General features: G+C 41.8%; 1 protein-coding gene across 1 annotated transcript in view; it reads left to right on the top strand.

Annotated features, from left to right (window-relative positions):
• The window catches only part of cubn (cubilin), a 209,237-nt gene that overhangs the window by 119,474 nt on the left and 77,403 nt on the right, over positions 1-12,360 (top strand). Inside the window, exons 25-28 of the mRNA XM_033039905.1 lie at positions 508-640; positions 791-996; positions 3,621-3,802; positions 10,362-10,563. Of these exons, the coding sequence (XP_032895796.1) occupies positions 508-640; positions 791-996; positions 3,621-3,802; positions 10,362-10,563 (723 nt within the window). The remainder of the gene's footprint in view (positions 1-507; positions 641-790; positions 997-3,620; positions 3,803-10,361; positions 10,564-12,360) is intronic.

Genomic DNA, 12,360 nt, shown 5'->3' with positions numbered 1-12,360 from the left:
ATTTTTAGCTGGAGTGTTTGACGTTGAGGGGTGACTTCACAAAGGTTTATAAAATCATGATGGGCATTATGAGGTAGATCGTCACAGACATTTCCCAAAGACTTTAGAACTAGAAAGCATAAATTTGAGGTCGGAGGGGTAAAATGTAAAAGATATATGAAGGGCAACTTTTTCCACACAGATGGTATTAGGTAGATGGAATGAACCACCACAAGGAGCGATAGATGCAGGTAGAATGACAATGTTTAAAAGACATTTGCACAGGTAAATGGAAAGAAAAAGTCGAGAAGAATATGGCAAAACACAGGTAAATTGGAATCTCGCCCTGATTCAATTTGCCTATCCATGTTCGCTAGATATGCTGCCTGAGCCACTGAGTTACTCGAGCACATTACGTCTTTTTATGTGAAACTATACATAATTACATATTGGAGAGTATAGATTGAAGTTAGTAAGTAATATGAGAATAGTATTCACGAGAATTGTGTTCTGTTATTCTGTTCTCAGCATGTGGCGGGAAGTTTCACATGGAATCTGGAGCATTCAATAGTCCTAACTATCCTGAAAATTATCCACCCATCTGTGAATGCATCTGGTATATCATCAGCTCCCCTGGTAATCGTGTCCAAATCTCCTTCATGTAATTAATTTTTACATAATTCTTTGAAATGTATCTGATACTAATGCATAAGGGATGCATTTTGTTTGATTTATTTACTGTGTTCTTTGGGTCTACTTGCCAATAACTAATCAGGTGAAATGTATCATTGATTTTGTTCACATTTTATAGAGAGTTTGATATTGCAACTGGCAAAAATTGTTCATTGGATTACCTGGAAATTCGAGAAGGAAATGCCACCGGGCAGCTGATTGGACGTTTTTGTGGCACTACCTTACCTGCAAGTTTAACTTCAGTTATCGGACACATCCTGTGGGTAAAATTTGTCTCTGCTTCATCATCTCCTCGGCTTGGATTCAGGGCCGTTTTTTCCCATTGTGAGTAGTGGATTTACAATTCAGTACTAGTGAAAAAAAATTCACATACTATTAAATATTTTCAAACATGGTGCATGCATTATTCTTTTCCTGATGGTAACTCTGATCTCCTCCAATCTTTCTGGTTAAATTGATGCATTTAGAATATCAAAACATTATTTTATTATACAAATGTCATACTTCCAGCTCTGGAAAGCTTTTATTCAGTCATTTTATTTTATTTTATTTAGTATTTCTCCTTCGAATTTAAATCTTTGATTTTGAAAGTCATTCAAAAAGAACACACTTTGACAATGGTAACCTGATCAATTATCTCCCAATATTTGTTCTCTGAAAAATAATCTTTATATTTTTTCCAAATGCTTGTGGCAATGCAATATGTTGTTATGTCAAATATTTTTTAACCAGTGCCTCTACCATGAACAGTAATTTAAATCTGTTCACTCTTGCAGTAACACCTTAACACATTTATATAGAAATAATTTAAAGTACGACTAAGTGCATTAACTCAAGTTTCTTTGAAATATAAATGCAAATCTGCATTTGTATACAACTTAAAGCGATGAGATTAAATGAAGAATGTAATGGAATACTGGTTGAATGCAGCTCCACTAGATTCAAAAGTGTATTTTATTGACCCCTAATCTGATTAGTAAGGGTGGCAGGGGTTATGGGGAGAAGGCAGGAGAGTGGAGTTGAGATGGAAAAGTAGATCAGCCATGATTGAATGGTGGAGTAGACGATGGGCCAAATGGCCAAATGCAGCTCCTAGAACTTATGAACTTATGAATCTACCAGTCTAAACATTAATTCACTCCACCACTACTACGCAATGGCTGCAATATGCATCTACAAAATATGCAATGTTCACTCATCGAATCATAGTTATTTAACATGGAAATACGCCATTTGACCCATTGTGTCCAAGCTGTGGTGGTGGAGACAGATATGACAGTGACATTTAAGAGGATTTTAAATAGGCACATGGAGGAATCTGAATCAGATGCAGGTCGGGGAAATTAGTTTAACCTGACATCATGTACAGCACGAACATTGTGGCCAAATAGCCAGTTCCTGTGCTGTACTGTTCTATGTCCATGTCTAAATTATACAAAGCAGTGAAAAGAAATAGACTATACAAAAGCAAGATGTTAGTGCAAAACACAATTAGAAAAATAAGCCCATGGTAGTGCAAGAGGAGGTCCTCAGTACGCCATTGTTGAGGTAGTATTAGAGTTGAGCAGGACAGTTCAAGAAACTGATGGTTGTAGGAAAGTATCTGTTCTTGAACCTGGCGGTATATGACTGTATCTCCTGATTAATGATGGCAGCGAGAAGAGGGCATGATGATTGATGAATAGTGTCTTGGATGATTGATGCCACATTCTTGTAAATGTTCTGGCTCATGCAAATGTCTTTGATGGTGGGGAGGGCTGTGTAAAGGATGGACCAGGCTGTGACCACCACTCTCTGCAACCTCTTGCACTCCAGTACGTTAGAATTGCCATGTCTGGCAAAGATGCATCTGATCAGAAAACTTTCTACTGTGCATCTGTAGATGTTTATTAGAATATTCGGTGACATGCCCATTCTTTTTAAGCTTTTAATGCTCCTGTCCCACAGGCAATTTTTTTTGGCGACTAGGCTGTTTTCACACGGTCGCAGGGTATCCCTGTATGGTTGTGAGTAGTCTCCTCAAATTACCTAAAGAGTCATAATGTTTTTCTGGTCGCCGCTGGATTTTGAAATGTTCAAAACTTTTCGGCGACTCGGGGCTTGACGTAGCTTGTCTTCTCATGTCGTAGGTTGTCGCCAGGATGACGCAAGTTGTCGCCAGGTGACTTTGGTTGTCGCCGGGTGCTGACTTCGGTGAATTCCATTGGCGACTACCTACGTGGACCTATGTCAACCGGCGACAGGTACCGGCGACTGAATTGTCTTCAGTTGTCTTCAGTTGTCGCCGACAGGGTCGTTGCTTGTCATAGCTTGTCACGGGTGGATGTAGGTTGACTTCGGTTGTTGTAGGTTGTCACCTGTGTGGTCGTGGGTTGTCGTAGGTGTGGATGTAGGTGGACATCCTAAGTTGCGACGATTGGGTCGCCGGTGGTCAGTAGCTTGATGTCGACTAGGTGGTAGGTTGTCGTAGACATTGTCGTGGGGGGGGGGAGTCCAGTCGTCCGCTTTTTCGGCGACCTGCTACGACTGTGACAGTCACCGGCAGTCCCCGAAAGAATTGCCTAAGTGGGACAGCCCTTAAGAAAGCAGAGGCACTTGTCACAGGTGTCGATAGACAAAATCAACTCTTCAAAGTTGTTCTCAATCTCCTATTACCAGAATAGACAATAAATTCTAGTCCTACTGCCAATGTGCAGATCCTGAAAATTTAATAAATAAATCAAGATTCTACCATAAATTCAACACAATCTGGAAATATAAATATTGATTTATTGACATTTAGTGCATTTGATATGTAGGTTTGTTTTTCCATTCAATCGTGGGATATGGGAGCAGCTATAAAGTCCAAAGTATATTGCAAATCCATATAGAAGATTATATTTATTATAGCAAGTAGCAGATATTACCACACATTTTCCCTGCTTTGATTTATAACCTGTTTATTTCAGTGTATGGCAATGAAATTGAGGGGATCCAAGGTCAAATTTCATCTCCATTATGGCCACTCTATTACCCACACAAAATCAACTATCACTGGACAATTACTGCTCCGGCATCCTACATCATCCATGCCAGTGTACAAGAGTTGGACATTGATGCGCTTCGCAGATGCAGATATGATAAGTTAATGGTAAGTAATCTTTCTGTCTCGGAAACATTCAAGTTTCCATTCTAAGGTTTTGGCAAACAGCTTAATTTTTGTTTTATAGAATTTAGGTAAAAGTCACAGTAAAACATTCAGCAAATCCTGTATTTTTTTTAGATGGACCATGCCAATGATTTTTAGCCTATGTTCCAACATCCTCCTACATACCAGTTAATACATCATGTTGATGGAATAGCATAGTCATCTTGTAAATCAATTACATTCTTGGTTGAAGTTACAAAGTCAGTGCGGCAATAAATTGGAAATCTGTTAGATTTTAGATTTTATGGTGTTTCATAAAGTCGTAAGGGTGATAGTAGTAGAATTAGGCCATTCGGCCATCAAGTCTACTTGCCATTCAATCATGGCTGATCTATCTCTACATCTTAACCCCATTCTCCTGCCTTCTCCCCATAACCCCTGACACCTGTACTAGTCAAGAATCTATCTATCTCCACCTTAAAAATATCCACTGATTTGGCCTCCACACCCTTCTGTAGTAAGGAATTCCACAGATTCACCACCTTCTGACTCAAGACATTTCTCCTCATCTCCGTCCAAAAAGACCGTCCTTTAATTCGGAGGCTATGACCTCTAGTCCTTGACATCCTCTCCACATCCACTGTATCCAAACCTTTCACTATTCTGTATGATTCAATGAGTTCCCTTTCATTCTTATAAACTCCAGCGAGTACAGGTCCAGTGACAAAAAACGCTCATCATAGATTAACCTACTCATTCCTGGGACCATTCTTATAAACTCCTCTGGACTCTCTCCAGAGCCAGCACATCCTTCCTCAGATATGGTGCCCAAAATTGCTCACAATATTCCAAATGTGACCTTACCAACGCATTTTAGAGCCTCAGCATTACATCCCTGTTTGTGTATACAAGTCCTCTCAAATTAAATGCTAGCATTGCGTCTGCTTTCTCTACTACCGATTCAACTTGCAGATTAACTTTTTGGGAATCCTGCACCAGCACTCCCAAGTCACTTTGCACCTCCGTTTTCTGGATTATCTCCCCATTTAGAAAATAGTCTACACCTATATTCCTACTACCTAAATGTATGACTCCACACTTTGATACATTATATTCCATCTAGCATTTCTCGGCTCACACTCCCAACCTGTCCAAGTCCTTCTGCAGAGTCCCTGCTTTCTCTACATACCCTGCCCGTCCACCTATTTTCGTATAATCCGCAAACATTGCCACAAAACCTTCAATCCCGTCATCCAAATCATGAATATACAACGTGAAGAGTAGCGGCCCCACCCCTGCGGAACCAGAAAAAAAAACCTTTATTGCCACTCCTTGTCTTCTGCCATCCAACCAACCTGCTACCCATGCTAGCATCTGCCCTTTGATACCATAGGCTCTCATCTTCCTTAGCAGCCTCATGTGTGGCACCTTATCAAAGTCTTTCTGAAAATCTAAGTAAACACCATCTACTGACTCTCCTTTGTCTGTCCTGCTATTTACTTCTTCAAAGATTTCCAGCAAATTTGTCAAGCAAGACCTCCCCTTCACTAACCCATGCTGACTTCGGCCTATTTTATCTAAGTACTCCGTAACCTCATCCTTTATAATGGACTCTAAAATTTTACCAGCCACCGAAGTCAGACTAACCAGCCTATAGTTCCCACTATTCTGCTTTTCTCCATTATTGTGCAGCAGGGTAATGTTAGGAATTTTCCAATCATCTCTAGCGATTCTTGAAATATCACTATCAATCTCTAAAGCCACCTCTTTCAGAACCCTTGGGTGAAGTCCATCCGGTCCAGGTGACTTATCCACCTTCAGCCTTTTCAGCTTCGCAAGCACATTCTACCTAGTAATAGCCACTCCACTAAATTTCACCCCCTGACTCTCTTGAATTTCAGGCACATTGCTGGTGTCTTTCACTGTGAAGACGGATGTAAAAAAGTTATTTAACTCCTCTGCCATCACTTCTCCTGCATCATTCTCCTGTGCTCCAACTTCCACTCTTGCCTTTTTCTTACTCTTTATATAATTGACGAAACTCTTGCTATCCTGTTTTATATTATTGACTAGCTTGCCTTCGTATTTCATCATTTCTCCCTTTCTGCCTTTTCAGTTACCTTCTGTCGTCCTTTAAAAGCTTCCCAATCCTCTGGCTTCCTACTAATCTCTGCTATATTATATGCCTTCTCTTTTAGTTTTATTCTGTCCTTGACTTCCCTTGTTGGCCACGGTCACCTCTTTCTCCCCCTAGAATCTTTCTTCCTCTTTGAAATGACAAGATCCTGCATCTTTCAGATGATACCCATAAATTCCTGCCATTGCTGTTTCACCTTCATCCCTTTCCAATCATCTTTGGCCACTTCCTTCCTCCCTCATGCTTCTATTGTCCCCTTTGCTAAGGTGCAATACCGACATATCTGAATTCACCTTCTCCCTCTCAAATTGCATATTAAAAATGATAATTTTGTGGTCGCTACCTCCTAATAGTTCTTTTACCTTGAGTTCCCTTATCAAATCCGTTTCATTACATAACACTAAATCAAGAATTGCCTTTTCCCTGGTAAGCTCCCCTACAAGCTGCTCTAAGAATCCATCTCGGAGGCACTCTACAAATTCCCTTTCTTGGGGTCCAGTACCAACCTGATTTTCCCCGGTCTACCTGCATATTGAAATCTCCCATGACCACCATAGCATTGCCTTTTTTACAGGCCAATTATATCTCCTGATGTACTTGTACCCTATATCCTGGCTACTGTTTGGGGGCCTATAAAATGCTCCCATTTGGGTCTCTTTACCCTAATTTCGCAGCTCTATCCACAGTGACTCTACATTTTCTGATCCTATGTCACCTGTCGCTAAGGACTGAATTTCATTCCGAACCAACAGAGCTACCCCCACCCCCTCTGCCCACCTTTCTGTCTTTCCGATAACCCTGAATATTCAGTTCCCAGCTCCGATCATTTTGCAGCCACATCTCTGTAATTCCCACAATATCATACCTACCAATCTCTAACTGTGCTACAAGTTCATCCGCTTTATTTATTTTATCCACTTTTCTACGCACATTCAAATACAATACCTTTAATTTGGTACTCACCTCCCTTCTCACACCAGATTTTACCTGATTACTCTATTCTCCCTTCTTGAACTTTCCATCCCATTAATACGGAATTTTTTCCCCTCCCCCACAACCCCCCCCCCCCCCCCCACTATCTATATACTTTTAAAACTCTGTGTGTGTGTGTGTGTGTGTATATGTCAGATTAGATTTTCAGATTAGATTTTTGGCCTTTGATTCGTTGGTCCGCCAAAACCACACGCAAAAACTCCGAGATTTTTTCCATTTCGCTAGCCATTTCACCTTTACATTTGCATATCCACTCCTCATTAAATTTCGTCGTTTTTATGTACACATTTTTAATAAAATCCTTCCCCCCCCCCCACTCACTCTTTTTTGCCTCCTGCTGCCGCCCGGCTCTCCTAAAAAAACGGCAACATTTTTCCAACGGCTGCTGCCGCCCGGCTCTCCTCCACTCCCCCCCCCCCCCCCCCGGCCCTGGCCCAGCTCTGTCACGTTGGCTCAAGCCAAAGATCAGCTGTTCCCCCGCTGCTTTTCGCCATTCTCTGTCCGAGGACGGCGAAAAGCAGCGGGGAAACAACCGATCTTTGGCTTGAGCCACGTGACAGGGCCGGCGCATTGAGGGCATACGCAGCGTCTTGATGTCGTGCGCAGCATCTCGACATCGCAAGCAGCATCTTGACGGCGTGTGCAGCGTCTTGACGGCGTACGCCTGACCCGCAGGCTCACTCGGCATCACGCCCACCCGCCCACTCTACCCTCTCCCCCCCCCCCCCTCCCCATACGCGGGGTCTGAAGCACGTTCGGGGAACAGACCCAATGGGTCTGCACTTGGTCTAGTTTAGTTTAAAGCTCTTCATCAGGAAAGTTCAAGATCGCCATGGGAGGAGGTCAATCAGACAGTCTACTAACTTACGGTAGGACTCATAAAACGACTGATAATAGTGGGAAAGTAGCTGTTCTTGAGTGGTGATACTTCTGTATCTTCTACCCGATAGAAGAGGGGAGAAGAGGGAATGATTAGGTGAAGTTGGTCTTTCATTATGTTGGCTGCTTTCCCGAAGCAATTAGAAGTTTAGATGGAGTCAATGTAGGCGGGGGGAGGTTAGTTTGTATCATTGACTGGACTTCATCCACAACTCTCTGCAATTTCCTGCAATCTTGGGCAGAGCTGTTGCCAAACAATGCTATGATGCAACCTGATAGGATTCTCTCTACAGTGCATTTGTAGAAGGCTTCATCACAGCCTGCTCTTCAGAACAGCTCTGCCCAAGACCACAAGAAATTGCAGAGAGGTGTAGATGTAGCCCAGTGCATCATATAGACCAGACTTCTGTTACAAGGGAACAGGTTCAAGGATCTGACTAGTAGAACAGAAAAAGGCTCACTCGTCTGTTTAGTTACAAATCAGATTTATTGGCAAGAGAGGGAACAAAAACAATATTTGTCTCGGTATGCGCGGGGTCCATTTTACAGCAGTACACCTCCCTCTCTCTCTGCCTCGCGTCCGCGGAATTGATCATGACTCAGCCCGTCAGTGAACCCCTCCCGTACATGAACTCGCTTATCGCTTATCGCCTGCCTTTATACAAGCAGAAATCAGCCGCCGAAATAACCGCCGGTAAGTCCTGGCCAATAGCGCTGCTCCCAAATTCAAACTGCACCCAATGGCGGGGGACTGCATCCGAGCAAGCCCCCCCCTCCTCCTCCCCCCCCCTTTGAAAACAAACCGCTGTCAGCCGCAGACTGGTGCGTAAAGCAATACACAGAGCTACAGACTTAGCGTGCAAAGGTAATCCACACAGCGCTACAGACTTTGCATGTAAGGGTAATACACACAGCGCTGCCAGTTTGGCACGCAAAGGTTTAAACAGAGTGCTGTCGGGGTGCTATGGGTTCTAAATATAGTGCTATCGGCCACAGCGCTATGGGTCACAGACTGTCCGGACAAAATTCTTGTATAACAACTTCTCACCACTTACTCAATCTACACTTCACACTGGTGTGTTTAAGAAGGAACTGCAGATGCCGGAAAATCGAAGGTACACAAAAAAGCTGGAGAAACTCAGCGGGTGCAGCAGCATCTATGGAGCGAAGGAAATAGGCAACGTTTCGGGCCAAAACCCTTCTTCAGACTGATGGGGGGTGGGGAGGGGGGGGGGGGGGAGAAGAAAGGAAAAAGGAGGAGGAGGAGCCCGAGGGCTGAGGGATGGGAGGAGACAGCCCGAGGGCTGAGGAAGGGGAGGAGACAGCAAGGGCTAACAAAATTGGGAGAATTCAATGTTCATGCCCGCAGGATGCAGACTCCCCAAACGGAATAGGAGGTGCTGTTCCTCCAATTTCCGGTGTTGCTCGCTCTGGCCATGGAGGAGACCCAGGGCAGCGAGGTCGGATGCGGAACGTTTGGGGAGTCCCGTCTGAGTTTCTCCAGCATTTTTGTGTGCCTACACTTCACACTGCCTTGCGGATGCAGCCAACATAATCAAAGACTTGCCCCAGCGCAGTTGTTCCTTCTTTTCCCTGCTGCCATCTGGCAGAACATACAGAAGCTTGAAAGTATGCACCAGACTAAGGAACAGCTTCTTCTCCTCTGTTATTTGGCCTCTGAACAGTTCTTCCATAAACTAGAGTACTGCCTGATTAATCTCTACCCCAAACCGGACATTGGACTTTGTGAATGGAACTGGTGCACTAAACTACAATGCTGAAAACTATATTCTGCTTTCTGTATCTTCCTCTTTGTTCTATCTATTTTACAGGTACTTGAGTTTGACGTGATTGTATTTATGTGTGGTGTTATCTGATCCGATAGGATAACATGCAACACACAGCATTTCACTGTATCTCAGTACACGTGACAATAATAAACTTATAACTATAGAGTAAAAATTATAATTGAAAACGCAAAAAATATGCTCTCTTATTCGATCTAAAAAAAATAAAATTGAGGTTTATAAAATTAATTAATATTGAGCATCCACCTGACTAACATGATTGTAAGGTGGTCAAGCCCATTCAAAGATTCATTTCATTGCTGATACTATAAACCACATGCCTATCGGCCAGGGGATTCCAGACCCCTTTCACTTTCCAGTTGAATTTCCATTCTTTCACTTCCTTAATTCTTAGATTTAATCTGAAAATAAAACAAAATGAAGGGAAATTAAATATATCAGATGCACACGGTCAGAGGAAATGAAAAAAATAAGATTTATGAAAAGAAAAACAGAAAGACAACGAAACATGGAGGAGAGAGAGGGGGGGAAGAGGAAGTAGCACAAAAAATCATGTAACATCAAACAAATACACAGAACGGGAATTCTGAATAATTAATAGGTAGGAGACAAGTGGATACAGTTGCAAAAATAAATGCACATGGAAAATACATGGGAAATGAATAAATCCAAGAGGAAATCAATAAATTATATATGTTGTTCATAGATGATTGACAAACATTCATTTTACTGATTCTGATTCCAGTTCTTTGATGGTCCTAATATTCATGCACGTCATATTGGAACATACTGTGGCTCCGAACTTCCTCCAGTTATGTCCTCCACTGGAAACACTCTTACTGTTCAGTTTATCAGTGACTCCGCTATCAATGGAAAGGGTTTCCTGCTGGAATGGTTTGCAGTGCAACACATTAATAACCCAAATGCAACACCAACTCTCCAACCAGGTATGTGGTTAAAAAAGAAAGGATGATTATCAAATAAAAGTCACAATTTGTTGGAGATTTGTTCTAGGGCTCAGATGGGTAAGAAGAACTTTCATCCATTAGAAATACGGCATTGAAGTAAGAAGAGCCATGGCCGAGGAAAAAGGTGGAAACTCTACTGGTTATGATCAGACTAATGTCAAGCACCCCAAAATAAATATAGGTGTTCTACATATACACCTATAACGATACATATGTACTCACATCAAAGTGTATGGATAGAACGGGTTATAATGTCTCAAAAAAATTTATGGCTTATTTATTAAGACTAAACATTTATGGAGAGGATAGATCCGTTCCGACAAAGTAAGTTATCTTGGTGACAATGCTGTTGCTACACCATTGTCATATGGCGCTCCTTTTACAGAATTATCTCCTGTGGTGCCTGAAATGGTATAGATATCCCTGTTGCTACTTAAACCAAATCATATTCAAAGCCTGCACTCCAAACTGAATCCACATGTTCCCCTAATAGTACCTGCACACCGTATGATTCAAGGGAATTTGCCCATGGGATCATTGAAACCAACATGGGATGCCATTCCTTCTTTTTAGCCCCAGGTAGGAGAGACAATAATGAATGTTTCTGACACTTATTTTGACATATTTCTTACAAGGATATTTGAGTTTTGTTTTAAATTGAAGAATTATTAGCAATTGTTAACGTCAGAACAAAATTAACTTAGATATTTGGCATCTTGATATTTGTATTGATTTATTATTGTCATGTGTGCAAAGATACAGAGAAAACATTTTGTTTGCCTGCTATCCAGTCAAACCACACTACGCATGAGTACAATCTGGCCATACACAAGTACTACAGGTAGGCAAAGAGAAAAATACTAGAGTGCAGAATAGTGTTACAGCATTATATTATTAATTTGCTGATAACAGCAGGGAAGGTGCTGTTCCTGAATCTAGTGATACATCCTTTTAAGTGTTTGAATCTTCTGCCACATGGAAGAGGGATGAAGAGAGGATGATTGGGGTGAATACAATCCTTGATTACGTTGACTGATTTCCTGAGGCAACGTGAAATGCATATGGGGTAGAAGCTGGTTTATGTAATGGACTGGGCTACATCCACAACTTGCAATTTCCTGCAGGCAGTCGTGGCAGAGTGGTTGCCAAATTAAGCTGCGCTGCATCCCAATAGCATGCTTTCTATGATGCAAATTTAGAGGATAGAAAATCTATGCCATGGTTTGTTCATAAATATTAACAAATACATTAGATTAATTTGAACTAGATATTGATTCATATCCCACAATGGCCGATGGCAATTTAAATTCAATTAACTAAATGGAAGTAAAAAATAGAGTCAAAGTCTGTAAAGATGGCCCTCTAACCACCAGATTAATTTACAAGCTTATCTGGTTTACAAATATCCTGAAAATGGTGCAGCAAACCACTTTATTAAATCAAAGATAGTCACAAAATACTGGAGTAACTCAGCGGATCAGGCAGCATATCTGGGGAAAAGGAATTGGTAATGTTTCGTGTCGAGACCCCTCTTTAGACTAAGAGTTCTACAAAGAGGCAGGCCTAGCAGGGACCCATGTGAGTGCCCATGGTGTAAACCAGCATCAACAGTTCCTTCCTACACACTTTATTAAATCAAGTAGCTACATCGTGGTGACATCAAAATACTGTAAATGAGTAAAAGATTACATTAAAAAAGCAATGGAATATAATTTATTTGTCCACCTAATCAGGGCCGGCCTTAGGAGGTGCGGAGCCAAATTGGGAACAATTTTG

Source organism: Amblyraja radiata, chromosome 2 (genome assembly GCF_010909765.2).
Source record: "Amblyraja radiata isolate CabotCenter1 chromosome 2, sAmbRad1.1.pri, whole genome shotgun sequence".
Lineage (NCBI taxonomy): Eukaryota > Metazoa > Chordata > Chondrichthyes > Rajiformes > Rajidae > Amblyraja > Amblyraja radiata.
The sequence above is the reverse complement of the archived record's forward strand: the minus strand, read 5'-3'. Positions and strand labels throughout refer to the sequence as shown.